Raw genomic sequence first — 22,823 nt, 5'->3', positions numbered from 1 at the left:
AATATTTTTCATAAATTCAGTATGTGAGCAATAAATCTCTCACTTTTTGTTAATTTTGTAATGTCTTTATTTTGGCTAGATTTTTAAAACTTAGTTTTGCTGGGTATAAAGTCACGAGTTGACAGTTTTATTCCTTCAGCACTTGGAATATGTTATCCCATTTTCCTTTGGCTTCCATTGTTTATGATATGGAGTCAACTGTTAATGTATTGCTGTTTGCTCATACATAGTCATTTTTCTCTTCCTGCTTTCACAATTTTCTCTTTTTTTGGCTATCAAGATTTTTACCATAACATGTGTGGGTGTAGAGCTCTTTGCATGTATTTATTTGGGTTTTGTTGAGCATCTTGGATGTGAAGATTAATGTTTTTCATAAATTTTAGAAAATGTCAGTTATTATTTACTCAAATATATTTTCTACTCCTTTCACTTTTCTGAATCTGGTGCATTTATTATTTGTATGTCGTTGTACTTAATGGCATCTCACATTTTTCTGAGGCTTTGTTATTTTTTCTTTATTCTTTTGTTCCATGAATTACATATTTACTGATCTATCTGTAAGTTCATGGAATCTTTCTCCCGCCACTTTGAATCTGTTTTAGAACTCCTCCAGTTAATTTCATTTTAGCTGTTTTGTTTTTCAGCAGCACAATTTCTATTGCGTTATTATTTTTATAAAATAATTTTAATTGCTTTATTGTTATTTTATATTTAATGGGACATTGTCATAATATCTCCCTTACTTCTTTAACTGTGGTTTCCTTTAATTCTTTGAATATATTTATAACAGCTATTTTGAAGTCTCTGTTTGCTAAGACATACATTTGAGCTTGCTCACAGGCAGTTTCTGTTGCCTGCTTATTCCCCCCTATGTATGAGTCACGGTTGTCTGTGTTTTGGCACATCTCAAAAATTTTTGTTGTACACTGGACATTTCAATAATATATTGTCACATCTGTGTGTACTAGTTACCTAATTTCCTGTCTGGGGATTGTTGTTGTTTGCTTATTTATTTGTTTGATGACATGGCTGGTCTATTTTAGTGAAACCTATTTCCCCTGCAGTATGAAACCACTGCTGTCATTTCATAGATGGCACAACTGTGGGAATATGCATACTCCAACAGTACTTTAGCAGAGCTTTCTTTGTTTCTCCCGGCTGATTTCTCTATTAAGCTATCTTCCTCCATTTGATAACACACCCAGGTAACAGACTCCACTAATTACTGGCTGATTGCTTTATTATTTTCTATCGTGCCCTGAGGCATAAATTACTGCACAGTCTGATCCAAGTAAATTCAGGCCCCTTTTCAGGGTTAGTTTTTTTATATATATATATATTTTTTATTGATTAAGATATTACATATGTGTCCTTGTCCCCACGTTACCCTCTACCCCCCCCACCCCCGCTCATGCCCTCACCCCCCCGTTGTCCATGTCCATTGATTAGGCCTATATGCTTGCATATAAGTCCTTTGGTTGATCTTTCCCCCTTACCCCCACCCTCCCCTACCTTCCCTCCAAGTCCCGACAGTCCAATCAATGCCTCTCCGTCTCTGGATCAGTCCTTGTTCATCAGCTTATGTTGTTCATTATATTCCACAAATGAGTGAGATCATGTGGTATTTATCCGCTCTCCAGTTCCATCCATGCTGTGGCAAATGGTCAGAGTTCCTTTTTCTTCTTCCTCTTCTTAAAGAATACCTTTCAGCATTTCATATAATGCTGGTTTGGTGGTGATGAACTCTTTTAGCTTTTTCTTATCCATGAAGCTCTTTATCTGACCTTCTATTCTGAATGATAGCTTTGCTGGATAAAGTAATCTTGGTTGCAGGTTCTTGCTATTCATCACTTTGAATATTTCTTGCCACTCTCTTCTGGCCTGCATGGTTTCTGTTGAGAAATCAGCTGACAGTCGTATGGGTACTCCCTTGTAGGTAACTGACTGTCTTTCTCTTGCTGCTTTTAAGATTCTCTCTTTATCTTTTGCTCTTGGCATTTTAATTATGATGTGTCTTGGTGTGGTCCTCTTTGGATTCCTTTTGTTTGGGGTTCTCTGCACTTCCTGGACTTGTAAGTACATTTCTTTCACCAGGTAGGGGAAGTTTTCTGTCATTATTTCTTCAAAAAGGTTTTCAATATCTTGCCCTCTCTCTCCTTCTGGTACCCCTATAATTCTGATGTTGGTACGCTTGAAGTTGTCCCAGAGGTTCCTTACACTATCTTCATATTTTTGGAATCTCTTTTCTTTTTTCTTTTTCGGTTGGGTATTTTTTGTTTCTTTGTATTTCAAATCTTTGACTTGATTCTTGGGATCCTCTTGTCTGCTGCTGGATCTCTGTAAATTATTCTTTATTTCAGTCAGTGTATGCTTAATTTCTAGTTGGTCCTTTTTCATGTCCTCCATGGTCTCCCTATACTTATTGAGGGATTCATTAAATTTATCGGCGGTTTCCATAAAATTCTTGAAAAACCTTATAAACGTGGCCTTGAACTCTATATCCAATCGTTTGCTTTCCTCCATTTCTGCCATTTGTGACCTGTTTCTTTGTCTCCGCATTTTGGCAGCTTCCCTGTGTTGATAGAGTGGCCCTGCGCACCAGGTGTCCTGTAGGGTCCAGTAGCTCAGCCTCCCCAGTTACCTGGGGTGGACACTCTTGGTGCACTCTTGGTGCCTTGGTTGTTGTAGAATCACTGGGAGGAATTGACCTCCAGGCCAATTGGCTGTGAGAATCAGCTGTGTCTAAAGTGGGAGAACTTCTGTGCTGAAGACACCCTTCTGGGGCAAGACTTGCTTCAGTGGGGCTTTGGTGCTCACTGAGTCTGCTCCCTGAGTGTGTCCCTTATGGATCTGAGGAGTTGCAGTCTGGATGGTCCCCCTCTGACCACTGGGTACAGTGGCTCCTGGATCTAAGGAGGTGCTAATTCAGCCTCTGCCTGAGGCCACACAGCAGGAGCCACGAAGAGGCTCAGCTGTGAAGCAATGCAAGCCACTGCGGGGCCTTGGGCCTTCTCTTGGAAGTTCCGGGTCTGCCTGGCTCGGCTGCAGTTAGGTACATTCACATGCAAAAGCCTCTGCCGCAGCCTGGGTGGGGCGGGGTCTCAGGGAATCAAAGGGCGGATCAAGGAGCTATGGCTGATTCTCCGCCCGGAGTCGCAGGTCTCAGTGACCTGCTAATTGCTGCAAGCACCTCTGAGGGAAAGCCGCCTTCAAGTTCACCCACTGCCGGACAGACCAGCTTCTCCCCGTATGAGTCCTGGGTCCCCAGAGACTTCCCGGAACCGGAGTTCAGAGCAGTCGGGAGCTTGTGATTCAAAAAGACAGCCGCGTCCTCAGGTGCCTCCCCCTTTCCTCGCGCGCGCGAGCCGCCGTACCTCTGCACTTCACCTCCGCAGCGCCTCTGGCTCTCAGCGTGCTTTTCTTTCCTTCTAGTTGTAGAATTTACACTCAGCCAGCCTTTCTGTTGTTCTGGATGATGTTTGCTCAGTCCTTTGCGGTAATTTTCAATTGTTGTGTGCGGCGACAATTTCCCGGTGTTTACCTATGCCGCCATCTTAGTTTCTCCACTCTGCAAGTCTTATTTCTTCAGGGTTAGTTTTTGAAGTCACTCTTTGAAACCTCAATCCTGAGTCTGAGAAGGCTCTTTATTAGTTCTTTTCCTGGTTCTTTTAGGTAAACTGTCTTATCTATAGTTTATCTTCTTGCTATTATAGAGCTACTAGCCTCTTCCTCATTGCATACCATAAGAATCTGCTTTATTTTCAAGAATGCACTTAAGTTTGAACTTTTCCCATACTCTATTCCAAATAAAGTCAGTTTCTTTGCACAGTGCTTCAGCCATTTTTGTTCTTATGACCTGTCTCTACTCTTGGGCAAAATCTCTTAGTCATGATTGTGCTATAAGGAGTGGAAATAGTGATGTGTTTCTCTTGGATGTGGATGCGAAATGGTGGTAGCCTGCATCTCCCACTAGCATGCCATACTCCAGCAGGAAGAGGAACCTGTCATCTTAGCCATTCCCACCCAGAGTAAACTTTTCATCATGCTGATATGAATGGGGTGAAGGAGAGGCAGGGAATAGGTCATGGCTAAGGTATCATCCACTATCACTATTCTTACTGAGATTTTAATAGATTTTCTTACATAAGTGTTTTCTTATTTGCTGTAAGCCCTTAGAACAATTTCCAGAGACTTTAAATTTGTCTTAAATATATTTTTATTGATTTCAGAGAGGAATTAAGAGGGAGAGAGAGATAGAAACATCAATGATGAGAGAGAATCATCGACTGGCTGCCTCCTGCACACCCTCCACTGGGGATCAAGCCCGCAACCCAGGCATGTGCCCTTGACCGGAATCGAACCTGGGACCCCTCAGTCCACAGGCCAACGCTCAATCCACCGAGCCAAACCGGCCAGAGCTGTTGTTTTTTAAAAAACCATTTTCACGCCCTTACCGGTTTGGCTCAGTGGATAGAGCACTGGCCTGCGGACTGAAGGGTCCCAGGTTCGATTGCGGCCAAGGGTATGTACCTTGGTTGCAGGCACATCCCCAGTAGGGGGTGTGCAAGAGGCAGCTGATTGATGTTTCTCTCTCATCGATGTTTCTAACTCTCTATCCCTCTCCCTTCCTCTCTGTAAAAAATCAATAAAATATATTAAAAACAAACCATTTTCACAAATTTTGTTTATTTCACTGGAAAAAAGTATCCATCGAGCTTCTCATGCTACCATTGTGGTAGTAGTGTCCTTTACATGCTCCTCAGTTTTATTATAATATTAACCACTATCATTAGTTTATTGAGGGCTTACTATATATGTTGATACATTGTTTCTGTCAAAGTCTATATTCATGAATAGTCCAAGGATACAAAACACTTGAAAAAATATGTTCCCTGACATGCTGGACTGGTTTGAAAAAAGGGTAAGGACTGTATATTTTTTATAATCAAGTCCATTTTTATAAGAAACTAACATTAAATTGAGGCATATTTAGTTAGAAAATCTGAATGTGACCATTTCACAGGATGAATTGGCATCTTGTAAACTTTATTGAATAATAATTTGTTAAAACCAAATGGTACAAGTTTTACCTATACCACTAGGGCTAAGTACTGATAGTGTAAAAGAAATAAGACTTGCTCCTCTAAACCTTGAAGGTATATACTGTTTGTAAGATTTATCTGGTAGGAGAGACCATTGTATAGAGCAGTGGTTCTCAACCTTCTGGCCCTTTAAATACAGTTCCTCATCTTGTGACCCAACCATAAAATTATTTTCGTTGCTACTTCATAACTGTAATGTTGCTACTGTTATGAATCGTAACGTAAATATCTGATATGCAGGATGGTCTTAGGCGACCCCTGTGAAAGGGTCGTTCAACCGCCAAAGGGGTCGCGACCCACAGGTTGAGAACCGCTGTCTTAGGGGGAACTGCTGGTCAAGGAAGAGGCCCCATAAACCCAGTGTGGCTATTAGTTCTTTCTATAGATCCACCCATAGAAACTTTCTAATATGTAGATTTTGTTAATTTTTAAACATCGGTATTTTTTTTTACAAATGGGTCATTTAAAAATTATGTTTAATTTGCATTCTGATTAGTCTTTCACTGTATAATGACTTACTACACTGCTGAGGGATATGAATATAAGCGCTCACAGTAAATATGGTTGCAGGGGAAGTTGTTAAATGGCTTGGCTAAGACGATGATACAGAATACTAAGTGACTTGGCCCTTTTTCTTTTTAAATTTTGTATCATGGAGTATTTGTATCTTGACAGCATTCTGTTTCTATCTGGTACTGAGAGGCTTCTTGTAGTGTCGTGATGATCATAAGAATACTGCTCAGATGTAGTGGTACTGAGATGATGGATTTATAGCATGATGTTTTATTATTTTAAAGGCTAGATTTGCATATGTCTGGGAACTAATTTTGAAGTTTGTACTAACACAAAAGCAAGTAATAGAAAAGGAGAAGAGAAACCTAACATTAATTCAAGTTTGATATGATAGGCAGGGATATTTATATTAAACCTGCAAGGCGAGCTTTGCGATCCTCAGTTCCTTTGGGAAAGGAAGCTGTGGTTCTTAGTGTTAGGTAACGGGCCAAAGTTACACCACTCGTCACTGGTACAGCCTAGATTCCAACCTGGCCAGCACCACCGTCTGGGCCCTTTCCACCTCATTCCTATAACCAACAAAAGGTTCATACAATGACTCTTTTTACCTGTTTCCATGACTCACACATACTGGTTATAATTACTAATGAATAGTGGCCACAAGGGTCCTTTGCCCATTGTATGCCAGATTTTAAGGTGTATCTCAATCTATCCTTTCATTCTCTGTATTTAATATAATCAGTCACAAAATTAATGTCAGGCTTTTATACTTCGTGGCTACAAGGTTTAAAGACCTAATGAACAGCAACGTAATTAACCTGTCCTACTTTATTGGTCTGGGGTGTATATTAAATCACATATTTTTTCATTACCAGCTAACATAACTCAACACCCCTGCCAGTTCTAGGGCAACTTGCAACAGTAAGCATTCTCATTCCCTTCAGCCTTCTAAGCACTTTGCATCTTTCTTTATGACTCTACAATAGGGTTAGTGTCTGTTCCTGTCCCACCCACCTTCTGCCTCTCCTTCTCTTTGAGGTCTTTGAAGGTCCTGGCCCACAGTTAGGGGCTTTCTCAGGAAGGTGTGCTTGTGAATGTGCTAATTGGACCCTAAGGTTACTCATGGCCTGTTTATGCTAGAACTGGATTAATATTCATACTCTGTATATTGTCTATCTTGCTTTCAACTGAGAAATATTTTTTTGTTTGTTTGTTTGGGTTAATTTAGGAGATTTAAAGAAAGCCTCCAGTTCGAATGCTGCCAAATCCTGTCTACCGAAGTCTGGACTTCGTCCTCCGGGATACTCGCGCCTGCCCGCAGCCAAGCTGGCGGCGCTGGGCTTCGTGCGGAGCTCCAGCGTGACCTCGGTCTCCAGCACCCAGTCCCTGGACAGCGCGCAGCCCGAGCAGAGCCGGCTGGCTAACTGTAAGTGGGGCGGCTGGGCAGGCGGCTTGCATGGTTCTCCTGCACAAACGCACCTTTCTCTCCAGATAGGAGCAGGCGAATCGGCATATACGTGTAACAGTGTTTCGTTTTCTTTATGTAATAAGCTGAACATTTGGGTTGACTAGCTTAATATACCATCATTGGGATTTAAAAAAAAAATAATCAACTGAAGAAAAGCAGCCTGTTTCACACTACTGTTTTCTCAGTTATGGGGAATTGACGGGCTGGAAGGAAAGACTTTTAAATTACCCTTAAATCTAGAAAATGAATTGTTCAGGGACTGATTCCAGGAACCCTTTGCTTCGTGGTTTCTAAGTAAGAAGTCCAAGACCCATAAAAGGTGTTACCACTTTGTGCTGCCATGAAACATATTATATATTAAATATTAATGGAAAAATCAGCTCTGATTACCTGTAATGCCTTCATTTTGATGGAGCACTTGACTGGATATCCTGAAGTTAATTCCAAGCTGTTAAAACTGGAAAGCACAGCTGAGCTTTTTTAAGTCTGTGACTAGGATGGTCCCCATTAGCTGATATGATTCTAACAGTCTCAAAGCAAGTCACAACAGCCGTGTCCCTAAAGAAGATCCAGAGGCTGCCCATTTGACTAAGCCTTTGGTGACCAAATCCCACCTCAGCCTCATCAACTTCAAAGTTATTGTTATTGGATCTGAAGCCATGGCATCTTAGATGTTGGTTAGCAAGAATCTGCGGAGGGCCATGGAAGTTTTAGAGGTTTTTAATGGGGGAAGCTATTTTGAAGGGATTCTAGTAGTTGGATCAAATTGGAGGAGGGAGAGGGACAGGGACATGAGGTGAGGAAAAGAGAGATTGGGAGATCGAGCTGAGAAAGAGTGATTGAGAATGAGATCGATAGATATATTTTTAATTTCCTTCCTCCAAGCTTGTTCTTTCTTTGTCTTGTGTTTACAGAGGTGATCTGTGGAACATTTGTACACTAACAGTTCTAAATTTTGGTCTACTTAGTTATTCCTAGAAGTAATGTATGCATTTTCCTTTATTTGATGTGTTTGTAAGCAGTTTCTAAGAGGCTTTTTGCTCACTTGGTTTCCTGAAGTTGCTGTGGCCCAGACCTACTTTCCCATCAGATTCATTTTAAGAACACCGTTGTAATTGGGGATTACGTCATGGCACAGCTGATGTCTCAGAATCTGAAACGGGAATATATTAAGGAACTATTTGCAAATGTATAACTCATGTTTTTAGATATGTATGTGCATAACAATCTGAAGATTTTAAAATTTAGAAGCAACTCTTTGTCATCATTTTTAGTAGTAAAACTTCCAGTGACATATTTCTCTTTTAGAGGGAGCCTGAAGGGAAAACATCTAATGCGGTATATATATTTCTAAGGAAAAAGGGAAGATTTTGATTCCTTAAAAAAAATTAACCTCAAGGTGAATTGAACCATGTCCCCGTGGCATCAGCTTTTGCTAAAGGAGAGCTGACAGATGTGGACAGGCTAATTCCAGGTGTGCTATGGGCATTTCTAATCACCTCTGCTTCAAAAGATACTGGATAGGCACCCCCCGAACACCCTGGGGTTCTGTGCCAGAGAAAATAACGCCTAGTTTAAAGGCTTCATATTAAAGCATGTTTAATATTTCTATTCAGAATTTTCTATTTTAAAAAAATAGTATCTTACAATTTACTTTTTTGTCACTGAACTATAAATTTGTACTTCACCGGTGAATCACAGGAAAAACTTCACATGTATTTTAATAGATATCTTAGTGCCATTAACTATTATTCTTATAGTTGTTCTTAGATTTACTATCAAGGAAAATTGTGTTTTTGTTCCTTAGTGGGGAGGTGATGCTTTGATGACAATGATTAAGTAAAATATGAAGGAAGCTCTTGAAAGACTGAAAGTCCTACCATCGCATCCTTTGTTGGTTTAGCTCATAGAAGCAGCTAACATGATATCAGAGTTGGTTTCATCTTTCTTCTTGGAATGCTGTTCTTTCTTCAGGCACTACTTTCCCATCGCATTCATTTTAGGAGTACCACTATGATTAGAGATTAGATCTCTCAAAATCTGAAACAAGACTATAAAAAGGAACTATTTTTAAATGTACAACTCATGTTTTTAGATACTCGTGCTATAATGTCGAAACAGTGTCCACAGTGGAATGACATAGGTGATTCGATGTGAATCCTCAGTGTTTCCTGGGCTACCTTGGCTTTGCTGCAACTCTTCTGTGCATATTCCTGGGTTCTGAGGGGCAGGTGATGATGAGTGTGGAAAACAGAAGCCCGTGAACCCCCTGGGCCTCGGCAGATCTGTGCGGAACCCCCCACCTAACTCAGGCCCCGTGCCATCACCGCAGCCCCACTGAGCAGGGGCTTCCTACGTCAAGTGCTCTTCCATCTCTTTTTGCCTTTTCCACAAGGTTTGGACAAATGGAGCAGACACAGGGAAGTGGACTACGTCTGTAGGTCCTGGGAACCCAAGGGTATCTTTGCATCTGCCGGGGTCCTGCCCCAGCAGGTCCAGGGGTTCCCAAAGGCATAGACGGAGTCGGCGAAGAAGGAAGGACACGGAGACAGTGTCCTTGATCAGCAGCCTAGCCAGGATCTCCAGCCAGGATCTCCAGCCAAGTTCTGGTCTGGATCTCCAGAGAGGTTCTGCTGTTTATTGTCTTGTTACATCCGTATTTATCCCAGTTGATTTTAATCCTGTCAATTTCTATTACAAAGGTTAGGGCATTTCTTATCTCCATTCCAGGGAGTAAAGATTATGTAGCTTAAGCATGATTGTTTGTAGTTAAAGTGATTAACTACCTGCCTGGCACTTAGTTAAGGAGTTTCATCCCCTCCCTAACTTCAGGGAAAAATCCCTACCTGGGGAAACAACCTTTCTCGGAGAGGTGACCTTGGTTAAAACACACAGCGCTAAGGGGAGCAAACATATTAAGAACAGTGTGCTATATACGCCAGGTCCCTTGAAACATATGCTGTGCAGATGTTTCTTTCCTGCAGCGACTGTGTCAAGCAGCAAGGATGGACCGGCTTCTGGCACGCATCCACTTTATAGCTGAGCAAACTGGAATCAGGATGGCTCACTTGGGGTCCTGGGCCGGTGTTCTTTCTCTATTTAGTTCTTAAAGCTGCCATACAGGGTGAAGACACACCCAGGATTTAAAACCTTTTCTTTCTATTACTGAAGCAACTCCTAGAGTTGGAGTTGCCTTGAGGGGCCCCTCAGGCCAACCCCGCCTTACCTACCCTGCCCAGTGTCTTCAGCTGGGGACCCCTAAGTGTGTGGGCTCTGTGAGTGGTGGGGAGCAGTCCAGCTGTGAAGAGGCTGGCTCTGAGGCTGGGCTGCTCCCTGTGTGGGTTCCGGCTGCCTCTCTGATTCCCAACTAGGAGCCTGGTTCCGATGGATGCATTCAGACCCGTATCTTCATTGTGCTCAGGAGACAGCCCTCGATGGGCCCATTGAAAACCTCAAATAAAACTTTAATGACACTAGCTAGTGACCCGCAGCTTTTTTAAGATTGAAATTGAACAGGAGAGAAAGTAATTCTTTAACTTGAAACTTAAATTTAAAATCATAGTATTGAACATGCTTGGCCCAGGATGTAGCTCATAATTTTTTTATAGCTTTCAGAGAAGGAAAAAAATAAATCTCCAAGATATGCCTTAGGCAATAGAAACTTAGAGAAAAACAATTACTGTAGAATTTAGTGTTGGTAACATGCTATAGACTACCGTATACCTGCCTGTCAAATTAATCAGCAGTTCGGTGTAGACTTGATTTTCCCAGTGGGTGAGTAGGTGTAATTTAAAGTTAAAGCCCTGAGGGTGTGCATGTGGGTGGGGGGAAGAGGAAGGCTTAGGGTTTCATGAATTAATCATTAATGGAAATAGGTCATATCACCTAAGGATAGAATACTTCATGTAGAGCAGTGGTTCTCAACCTTGGCTGCACATTAGAATCACCTGGGAATCTTTTTAAAATCCTGATTTCTGGGCCTCATCCTCCGGAAATTCTGTTTCTTTGTTATGGGGTGGGGCCACAACATTAGTAACACAGAAACAGAATTTCTGGAGGATGAGACCCAGAAATCAGGATTTAAAAAAATTCCCAGGTGATTCTAATGTGCAGCCAAGGTTGAGAACCACTGATTTAGAGGATCATATCTTGTGTATTCTGAATAGCATCTAACCTACAGGGTGCGCGGAAACAGAAAATATCAGAAAAGAATATGATAAAGGGGACATTTGCAGCTGCCCTTTCCAGTTTCTCCTTAGCTTCCTCTCTTTTTATACCATCATGTTTTCTCTATGGGATGAGCTAAGACCAGAAATCACAAGATAAAGAATTTGAAAAGATAAATTCACACCCCCATACACCAAAAAAAGGTTTTTTCCCCCTCTTGTTTACTTCTTTTCTTTTCTTTTCTTTTCTTTTCTTTTCTTTTCTTTTCTTTTCTTTCTTTCTTTCTTTCTTTTTTTTTTGGTGCAGGAAGTAGTAGGATGTTTGGGAAAGTGGGGCTATAGCTGAGCAGTTGGACAGGGATGCTGACATTTGTATAAATAAACCATGATACAGGATGCATGTGCCACAGCCTTAGAAATGACACAAAGTTGGGTGGAGGGCTGGTTTCTGATTGGGGTGATCAGGGAGTTTCTCAGAGCGCTTGTAGCTGGGCAATATTTTAGGAAGTGGATGTGGGCTCTAGGAGATCTTTGGGGGAGGGATGCATCCAGAAAACCACCTGAATCCAAGGGCCAGCCTTACTGGTGCAGCTGCCAGTTCATCAAAACGCCTGTCTGCTGACTACCGAGAGCCATGTGTTTGAGCTTCCCAAGTTTTATTCTTAGAATGCATCTATTTCAGTTTTTTGGATTTGCCTTAGGTCATCTAATTTATAACTTTAGCAATTAGAACTTTGGATATGATGTTGAATTCATGTTTGCTACCCCCACCTCTCTCTAGAACTACTCACCTACCTTTTAAATGACCTTCTAAATATCTTCACCTGGGTGACTCAAGTTACCTCAAACTGAATATGTCCCCTTAGGGAGTATTTTATTATCTTTTACAAACCAATGCCTACTCTCCAAGTTACTCTATCTTTAATGGTATCTATGATCTCTTGGCTGCTGAGGCTGAACATCTCAGAATCTCAGCATTTTCTGTTACCTTCCTTTGTTTGCTTTTATATTCGGTGATCAAATCTGATCTGCTCTCTTCTTTCTCTCTCGCCTTCACTCTAGTCCTCTCATCATCTCTGTACCTCTCACCTAAACCATTCCCTGAACATTTTCACTTTCTAATCCATAAGGCACTTGATCCTAAATAATTTTCCCTTAGGCCCTGTTTGGTTGTTCCATAGTGTCCCTGTCATTACTTCTACTCCTTGCCGGGTGTTGCAGGTCCTCCATTACCTGTCCAGCCCTCTGCTCACCTTCCCTACCTACACACCATCCCCCACATATCCTCAACTAGCCAACCAGAATTATTCACATTTTTCTCTGAGAGATTTATGTTTGCCTGCCTTTGGGTCTTGTTGTGAACCATTCATCTCTGCAATGCTCTCCCTCCCTCAAAATCTCTCTATAGATTGTCATTTTCAAGTGTAATTCAAATACCACTTCCTCCAAAAAGCCTTCTTTTTTCTGTGAACCCAAAATTATCTTTTTTCCTGGGAACTTCTACAAAGCACTTGCTTTTAGCACTTTTGTGAAGTCGCACATACTATCTCATTGTAATTATTTGTCCCTATGTCTTGTCTCCCCTGTGGATTGTAAGCTTGAGGATAGGGGTTATGTCTCAATTTCAGTGTCTCTCATTCTACTGCGCATGGCCTTTACAGTAACATTTCAAGAAACATTTTTCCCTAATAGAAACATTTCTCTTAGGTGCGTATGGAACAAGACAGACCCTTGAGAGTAACTTGGCAGCTTTTGGAAGTATTTTGGACTTGGAATCATTTTCACTTTATCAAGACTTTCACAGGTTTTGATAGTTTATCTTTGTGGTTTTCACACTTTTCTAGAATCTCTAAAATACTGCTTCCATTGACTGTGGTGTACCTATAGATAATTTATACAACTCAAAGAGTAGAAAAGATAATAGGTCATTCAAAGTGTAATTATATTCAGAGATAATTTATCATGTAGACTGACCTCATAGTTTCACAAATGCCTAATAACCTGTATATGTCCTTGCATATAATTAGCCATTTTAAAAGAATTGGGCTAAAACCTTACTGTTGAGACTTTTCATGAGAGTATTTCAAAGTTTCCAAAATTAGATGTTTCAATTTGGAGAAATTAGATATTCTCATTAAATTCTAGAGTTTTTATTTCTTGGTTTATTACTTAAAATAAATAAGTAAATATTTTCTAAATTATTGAACAGGATTTAGGTTCTGGGAATATAATCTGAACTGGAAAGTCACGAGCCTTTTTGGAAGGTTAATCAATGAAAATCAGGGTTAATATGAAAGCATTTTGCAATACTAACTTCAGCATTTTTGCTCATCCTATATAATAAAAGGGTAACATGCAAATTGATAGAACGGTGGAATGACCAGTCAACGGGGGGCAGGGTAGCGAGCGGGAGGTGCCAGCAGGCAGAGGGAGGGGACAGCGATCAAGGGAGGAGGGAGAGGACAGCAATAGGGGGCAGTGGGGCCAGTGAGTGGGCAGCGCCAGGCCAACCAAGGCAGGAACCAGCAGGCTGTGGGAGGGGACAGCGATGGGGCAAATAGCAATATTAAAATATTTCTTCTAATTAATTCACTTTCAATGGGCATGAATTCATGCACTGAGCCACTAGTCCTATATAATAAAAGCCTAATATGCAAATCGAATGAACAGTGGAATGACCAGTGGAACAACCAGTTGCTATGATGCGCACTGACCACCAGGGAGCAGACGCTCAACGCAGGAGCTGCCCCCAGCCTGCAGGCCCCAGGCCAGCCAAGGCTGGTGCCAGCAGGGGCCCACCCCGATCGCCCTGCTACTTGCCCCGCAGAGGGAGGTGACCAGTGGTGGTGGTGGTGGGGAAGAGGGCCAGTGAGTGGGTGGTACCAGGCCGACCAAGGCATGTACCAGTGAGGGCCCCCAGATCACCCCACCGGTCACCCCACAGATCAGCCCTGATTGCTGGCCAGGCCTAGGGACCCTACCTGTGCACAAATTTTGTGCACTGGGCCTCTAGCGAGTATTGTAAAATACATTTTCATAAATAACAGTTTAGTTTCTATATTGGACATGCATTCTAAATAAGATCAGAGTTGACAAGAAGTATTATTCAAAACTCCTACTGAAACAGCCATTAATATCTCATGTTCCATTGGCAAAGAGGGGGTCATTTTTAAAAAAATATATTTTATTATTTTTTTACAGAGAGGAAGGGAGAGGGATAGAGAGTTAGAAACATTGATGAGAGAGAAACATTGATCAGCTGCCTCCTGCACACCCCCTACTGGAGATATGCCTGCAACCAAGGTACATGCCGTTCACCAGAATTCAACCTGGGACCCTTCAGTCCGCAGGCTGACACTCTATCCTCTGAGCCAAACCTGTTAGGGCAAGAGGGGGTCATTTTTTATTCATGGAAAAAGGAGCTAGAAGGGACCTGTGAGGTCAGATTTCAGAGGTGCTATTGTCTATCCTATATAATAAAAGGCTAATATGCAAATCGACCAAATGGTGGAACAACCGGTTGCTATGACACACACTGAACACCAGGGGACAGACGCTTAATGCAGGAGCTGCCTCTTGGTGGTCAGTGTACTCCCACAGAGGGAGCGCTGCTCAGCCACAAGCCGGCCTCACAGCAGGCGAGTGCAGCGGTGGTGGTGGGAGCCTCTCCTGCCTTCACAGCAGCACTAAGGATGTTCAACTGCCAGATTAGGCCTGCTTCCTCCGGTGAGCGGGCCTAAGCCATCAGCTAGACATCCCCTGAGGGCTCCTGGACTGTGAGAGGGTGCAGGCTGGGCTGAGGGGACCCCTCACCTCCCCCGCTTCCCGAGTGCACAAATTTCATGCACTGGGCCTCTAGTTTGAGATATAGCCTTATTGGCATCTTTGTATATTCTCTTTCAAAACACTCTGACAATGATCCAGAGGTGAGATTAGAATATAAATGTATTTTGTTTGTTTTTTTAGTAAGTTGACCATTTATTGCTGTAAGTAAGATCAACTGTAATTTTGGGATATTTTTATTTATAGTAAAAATAATGTCATTGAACTGCCTCATTTTTCATTGCTGTCTTGTTTTATGAAGAGCAGATTGCTCATTTTTCTTTCTCCTGTCATGCACACATCAGTATCTGTTATCGGGTAAGAACAGAACTCAATGCTGGCAGCTGGTGTGACCAGGACACTGTGATCCTCACCCTTGTGAACTTAGAATCCAGTGAGGAGCTGGGAGTATCCCAGTATGCAGGGAGCTGTAAGTGTGACTGTGGCTGAAGACTGCACAGCATTGGGTGGGCAGGTGGGGAAGGAGGTCCATGAAGGAGGAAGCATCTAATCTTCCTGAGAGGGGGTGAGGAAGGACCGCATGACCCTCAGGTCCTCTCCTGGCTGTCTCAGTCCTACTAATTGTTATCCACTGGTTTTGGGTAATGAGAGTGTTTGGATAAAATAATACAGCCAAGAAACAAAACAAAACAAAAACTAATAAGAAAAACAACAATGAAAGAAAACATGATAAAAGATATGGGTAAATTTTGGATAATCCTTGAAGCTGGATGATGGAATTATAAGAGTTCATTATGCTATTTACTTCACTCTTTTGCATGTTTGAAAATTTCTAAAAAAGAAGATTAAAATTTCATCTTCTCTCTGTATTGGCATTCATTTTTTAAGAAGTGACATAGTGTAGTAATGAAGGATATGGTCTCTGGTGATAGACTGCCTGGGTTTACATCCTGCCTCTGCAATTTACTAGCTCTGTGACTCTGGGCAATTACATACAGTATTAATGAATCTCTTTGTGCCTCTGTTTTCTTATTGTAAAATAATCTATAATAATAAAAGTGTAATATGCTAATTAGACCGGACAGCCGAACAACCTTCCGGACATCTTTCTGGATGTCCTTCCGGATGAAGCTGTGGCGGTGGGGGCCGAGGCAGAGGCAATTAGAAATGATAAGGCAGGCAGGCAAGCAGTTAGGGGCAATCAGGCAGGCAGGCAGAGGCTGTTAGGGGCAATCAGGCAGGCAGGCAGAGGCAGTTAGGGATGATCAGGCAGGCAGGTGAGCATTTAGGGGCATCAGGCAGGCAGGCAGGCGAGCAGTTAGGAGCCAGCGGTCCTGGATTGTGAGAGAGTGCAGACCAGGCATAGGGAAACCCCCTCCCATGCACGAATTTCGTGCATCGGACCTCTAGTCCTATATAATAAAAGCCCAATATGCTAAGTGTCCGACTGTTCAACTGTTCGACCAGTTGCTATGACATGCACTGACCACCATGGGGCAGATGCTCCAACCGGTAGGTTAGCTTGCTCCTGGGGTCTGGCTGATCAGGACTGGGCAAGACAGGCTGGACAAGCCCTGGAGCCCTCCTGTGATCCCTCCCCTGCCCTGATTGTGCCCTGGTGGGGTCCCTCAGCCTGGCCTGTGTCCTCTCGCAATCGGGGACCCCTCAGGGGATGTCAGAGAGCTGGTTTCGGCCAGGTCCCCGCAGGCCAGGCCAAGGGACCCAAAAAAGTACCATAGGATTGATGGGAACATTAAGTGGAATTAAGAAATACAAAGTGCTTACAACAAGGCCTTGCATAATAACAATAGTAATGTTGTTATGGCTATTTCCATACTTTGACCATGTGCATGACACTCTGTGTTGAGAAGGATTTAAAAGCTCAGTTGGAAAAATGGCTATGAGGGATTATCAGGGGTAAGGAAAGTGGTAATGATAACATACCTCTAAGTCAGGGAGATGGCAGCCATTCCATTTCTAAATTTTTATAATCACCTCTCCTGTATGGTAAATACCTTTCTGAGCATTGAATGAAAACATATGTCATTTATGAAACCTTAATGCAGGTAATTCTGGAAGTTTATCAGTTGATTTGCATAGGAGTTTCTTACTTTTGAGCTATAAGCTTGTGATTGTTTGGGTATTTCTAAAATATAGGCAAGGAAAGTCGTGCTTTGATTTCTTTATCTAAAAGGGCTCTGCCATGTCCTTAGCATGCTATTATTTAAGATAATACATTTAGTTGGGTTCCCTTTAAATGAAAGATATTTATGCAAGGTGACTAATGCATACCACATTAATCTAAGCTGATGGCATTTCAAAGCTCTGCTCAAAATAGAAGCTGAGAGTTGGATCTGATTTTATTTCTGTGCCTTTCTAATGTCTGAGGGAACAATGGGAACATTTGACTCTGTGGTGTTTAAAAGGCTTCACACAGCTTCTTGTTTTGTTAGAGTCTAATTCCATTGCACCAGGGTTTTACTTTTTCACGTATCTCAATCTTATTTGGTGGGTGGGAGAAAGAAAAGAAAGAGAACAAAAACCAAAATAAAGCCTGATTCTCTCTGGAAATAAGGAAGTCAAACACATGTCACCGATGAATTTAAATTTTTATTTACCTGGAATCCATAATTATGTAATTTAAATCATTCTTTACAAGGAAAAAATAGGATCATTTTCACTGAATCAAGCTGTGAATTTTCCCAATTATTTCCACACATTCAATTCTTCTCCACCTCCCCCCCTTTGCTTCCTTCACACATGTTTACAAAGGAGAACATGGTCCTTCTGAGTGCTAGTCATTGCTTGTAGGTGAAAATATTGTCTTTATTGCTTAAGTAGCGCCTAGTTTATCCATCTAGACTCAAATATGTGGGCAAAACTGTTAACAAAAGTTTTATAAGTGCCAGATTCTAGCATGTTCTAGCTCACTTAAGATATTTAATGGAGGAAGGATACTTTGAACTATGGGAAAATGGTTAAGACAAGAAATATGCGACATTTGCATGCATAATATGCATCAAAATCAGGATTCATGATAATAGAATAATTTGAGGGAAAGTCAGTTAACCTCACTGGATTCAGAACTTCATTATAAAGTTGAGAGGGATTGAACTAAATGACCACCTTGGGCTCTCAAGAGCTGGGATCCTGTAACTTTATTCTAGAAAGTGTTTGGAGCCACTTATGGTTCTTAAGTGAATAATTACAAGTGTGCTTGAGAAAAATTAATATGGTAATGGTGAACAAAGCCATTTGGAGAAGAGAGACTGAAGGTGACAGATCCTAGTTCTGCCAAATTTATTCTTTCCCTGTCATTGGAGATGGAGATTTCAGGATACTGACAGGCAGAAAGCAGCTCAAAGGTTTTCTTGCCCTGCTTTCCCCCATAAAATGCAGAACTAGGAGATTCTAGAAGTCATCGTTTTGCCCCGGCACCTGCCTAATGCTGGGCACCTTGGCTTATTGGTCCAGGATCAGAGCAGGGCTGGGAGGAGGGGACTGTCTTCGTAGCTTTTATTACTTTTGGCTTTAGCAGAAGTGGTAGGTCAGAGGTAACATCCTGTCACAACTCTGATGCCACGGGCGAAAACAGAGAAAACTAAAAAGCAAGCAGCAATAACTTTCAGATGCATGTTGACTTCTTACAGGAACTTTGACAATAGGACATGCTTTCTTGTGTCTGTGACATGTACAAACTGCCTTATGGGAAGGTTCATAAAGATCCTCGCAGTGTCTTTCTTAAGGTGGAAGATAGGAGTCACGTGCTGACTATTCTTTTTGCTTTCAGCAAGAAAGAGAATATATTTTATGGTGATGTCAAAGGTTCCTTTGGCTCCCATAACAGCAGCAGTTGGGAAGAGAGGGTTAGTGGGAGCCTGAAACAGGGTGGCAGTGGGATGGAAAGAAAGGGCCAAATGTGATCGAGCCAGAACTGACAGGTCAAGAGCACCTGAGGGGGGAAAGTGACTAAAAGGATAAGGATGTCACTCATAAAATGTGGGTTCAGGAGAAGGAGTGAGTTTGAACGGTCATGCTATTTGCAGAAAAGCATTCATAGAAATGTATCCAGCAGCTTTAAGAAATGCTGGACTGGAATGATGGAGAGCAGTCACAGAGGATAAATGATGTTTGGAGCCATGACTGAAAACCAGGGAAGTGCAAATAGGATAAGATTGGCAGAGGGGTGTCCACAGATTCTGCAGGGCATGTCTATCTAGGTTGGGAGTGGGGACCACACAGCCAGGGAAGGTGTGGTCAGCGAGGAGGGAGGAGCATCAGGAAAGCCTGGAGAGGAGAGAAATTGCTGGAAAGAGATGATTAGTCCATGCTGTCTGTGCTGCAGAGGTTAAGAGGGTTCAATATTGAGAAAAATGGGTCTGCAGACGTAGTGATTAGGAGGTCACTGGGAGCTTTCAAGTTAGCTTGAACAAAATGTCTGAAGGCAGAAATCAGGTTACAAGGGAGTAAGGAAGGTGAGAGTGGAGTATGTAGATGGATGTCCAGAACTGTGGAGGAGGAAAGACAAAGAACTGTAGCTCAGTAGAGGAGGAGGGTAAGTGGTGAAAGAGATTGAAGAGGAGATGAAAGTGATGAGGAATATAAGACATTTTTTGGGGGGAGACCAGCAGCCTAACTCTGTACCTAGTTAATTAGTATCCCTAGTGCACATTCCTGTTATCCGATAGCCTAGTCACTGCCCCTTCCTTAATTATCTGGTCTTGCAAGACCTGTTTACCTAAATACTCACATTTTAAAGAGGCCATATGCCATGAACAATACACAACCCCCGGAGGGGGTTATCAGCACTGGCGGCAGGCCAGGCCTTTAGGTGTGGTCTCACGGCCCCCATCCCAACACAGGGGGCTTTTTGCAAAGCCCGCGAAAGGTCCAGAAGTCTGATCCATATATGGGGGACAAAGAAACCTAAGGTTATAAAGAGAAAGCTTCCTCCATATTGGTTTGCTCAGGATTTGGAGAACTCAGCCCCCGAGTCACTGTAGTAGTACATGTGCAACATCTGGAAATAAATGGGTTTTTCCTGTGTCTCCGGGTACTCCTGTGTATTTTTCAGTCACCTGGTAAATTCTGTAACAAAAGCAAATGAGGATAATGGATGGAGCTATTCCTGGAGCACATAAGAGGCAATGATATGAAATATACAGGTGGGGAGTATAGCCATAAAGACAGAAAGTGAGAAAGGATGAGTATAGAGAAGTGTTGGACAAAAGGTAAAGAGCTCCAAGGAGATCACATTAGTTAACTTCATTTGTCCCAGCTACTTAAAAAGTAGTGTTGGCAGTGCCTATATAACGGTGTTGGGATTTTGTAAAGTAAAAGGCATTTAATGCTTACCTGGAGTGATAGAATATGAGTCAGTGGGAGGTGAAGGGAGAATTAGAGAGTTGCCTGCATACAACTGAAGGCTGAAGGGAATGATTTCATACTGGACACAATCTACCGGATTTCAGGACTGTTTCTAGTGATTGTGGTAGATCACCTTCTCTCACTTATAGTCCCTATTGTACTGTGAATTAGAGCAATTCAAATTCCAGAGTGAATATGTAATGTTTCTCAGGAACTCTGAGTCAGTGGACATTTACAAAAAGCTCCATACAAGCAGAGTTGCTGGCCGACGAGGGATGTAGGGATCCGAGCCCTCGCTGCCTTTCCCCTCCCCTGCCCGGCTGTGCCAGTCCCTGTGGAATTCCATGGAGCACAATTGGAAATCACTGGTTTTGTAGCAAGTATATCTAGTTGGCTCAAGAATTGTATGCAGAATTTACTACTGTGGTCAAAAGAGGAAAATTCTGTTCTAAAATTTAAAATCTTAATGGTCATTGCCAAAAAAAAGGCATTTTCTTACTTGTTGGTGGGGTCCCTGTGTGTCTGTAAGCATCTCTGTCCAATAGAACTTTCTACAAAGATGAAGTGCACCAATCTGTGCCCTTGGTACCGTAGCCATTGGGGCCATCTCACCATTTAAGTGTGGTAACTTTGGTTAATTTTAATGACTTTACATTTAAATGGCTATAGAAGCCACAATAGCTAGTGGCTACCCCATTAGACAACACAATTCTAGATTGTGTTATCAGTTTAGAGTTTCTAAGGATATAATACTTCTAATCATAACATCTTTAAGATTTATGTGGCAGGCATTTATTTTTTCATTCACAGGAGGCATCACACATGAATCCCTGACGACGGGAGCTTTGGGCTCCTGGGTTAGATACACAGGACAAATGAATATCTCATATTTGATCCCTTTAAAGTCTTGTCTAGGGGTTAGGGCTGGGGAGACTTGCTAAAGCCATAGATGTTGCCTCTGACCCTGACTGGTTGTTTAGGAGGTTCTTACCTGTGCCGGGGTCATGGGAGATGGAGTAAATCCTGCACAGAGAGCATTATCTCATGTACAAGGACAGCAGAGTGCATGTCCTTTAGCATTTTGTTTAAGATATCTTCATGGACTAAGATATCTTCAACTATCTAGACAAAGTTGGACAATATCGAAAATAGAAGGGAAAAGGGTGGGGAGGAGAGAAATATATAAAGTCCAGGGAAAGATGAAGGTAAAGAAAGACAGCGAGGGGAGCGAGCTGCAGATGCTACCTGTCTGTTGTGGAAATAATCCAGGAGACAAGGAGCCGTCAGGGCTCCATGGAATTTCTTCTGGTTCAGCCGCTCTCCTGCCCTGAGCAACATCCCCACCCCGCGCAGGTAGGGGCGCAGTGAAAGCGAAAGCAAAAGCCTGAGGTCAAGGTCAAGGTCATCCTTAGGATATTTTGAGATGTAGATATTTGTATTTCCAAGTAAGGGAAATGCCAGACTATTGATGACATATTATTCAGCTAGTCAGATAAAATTTTCAAATGGGTTCTTATAGGTAAAAAGAAAACTTCCTTTCTGTGATATGCGAATCTTACCCTGTGAATTTGCTATGGAAACAACACAGCTATTGAATAACTTTAGGCACTTTGTATCATACATTCCTGAACAAGCACAGCCTGGATTAAAAACAAGACAAGAAGGGAGAGAAACACACAGTATCAGTGAAGTGAAATGTAGATTTTTATCTGCTAGGGAGTACACAAGCCGAAATGAAGTATTACAGACTTTGTGATTAAGTATGTCTAGATTGCATTAATGCTATAACTGCTAGTAATATGGGTCTATTCAACCAGTAGAGATAATTTTTTTTTCTGGTGAGCCTGGTAACTTTGGATGCTAAATTAACACTGCATTGAACGTTCCCACACAGTTGAATGCGTGCAGGTTGTGTGTGAGACAGTTTGGGAGGCTTTGGTGATTTCAGTAAAATAGATTCACCCTGACGGGGTTTGAGTTTGAGCAGCGGTGTGTGCATGTGTGAACTTGGGACTGGCGTCTGGAAGTCCGTTTGTGGCTATGTTGTTATTAAGGGTGGCTTTGGCCAGGCTACATGCCCCTCAGCCACATACTTCAGGGTAACGAATACCAGAGTCACTAAAAACTAGGTGGTGGTCTTTGTTTTCTTTTCAATTGTCTCAGTCTTGTCAAAAATTATAAATGTACGTGTTGGAATAGTTGTTTGTATATAGCAGAGATAATGCATCTTTTTATCGAATGTGTCTTTCATAATAACATATGAGAATTCATTTTACTGGCTCCCTTTAAATGAGCAGGTGAAATGTAAGGAAAGAGGGACTGGTAGGCCCCTAACCTCAGCTCTCTTACTAACTAGCTGCGCGGCCTTAGGCAGTTTCTGCTTCACTTGTTTGGGCCTCAGGTTCTTCATGGAAGAAATGAGGC

General features: G+C 42.1%; 1 protein-coding gene across 1 annotated transcript in view; it reads left to right on the top strand.

Annotated features, from left to right (window-relative positions):
• The window catches only part of MTUS2 (microtubule associated scaffold protein 2), a 554,541-nt gene that overhangs the window by 263,133 nt on the left and 268,585 nt on the right, over positions 1-22,823 (top strand). Inside the window, exon 5 of the mRNA XM_036300894.1 lies at positions 6,844-7,041. Within this exon, the coding sequence (XP_036156787.1) occupies positions 6,844-7,041 (198 nt within the window). The remainder of the gene's footprint in view (positions 1-6,843; positions 7,042-22,823) is intronic.

The sequence above is a fragment of the Myotis myotis genome, unplaced genomic scaffold (assembly GCF_014108235.1).
Source record: "Myotis myotis isolate mMyoMyo1 unplaced genomic scaffold, mMyoMyo1.p scaffold_m19_p_3, whole genome shotgun sequence".
In the NCBI taxonomy this organism is placed as follows: domain Eukaryota; kingdom Metazoa; phylum Chordata; class Mammalia; order Chiroptera; family Vespertilionidae; genus Myotis; species Myotis myotis.
Note: the sequence above shows the minus strand (reverse complement) of the source record. Positions and strands in the feature narration are given on the sequence as shown.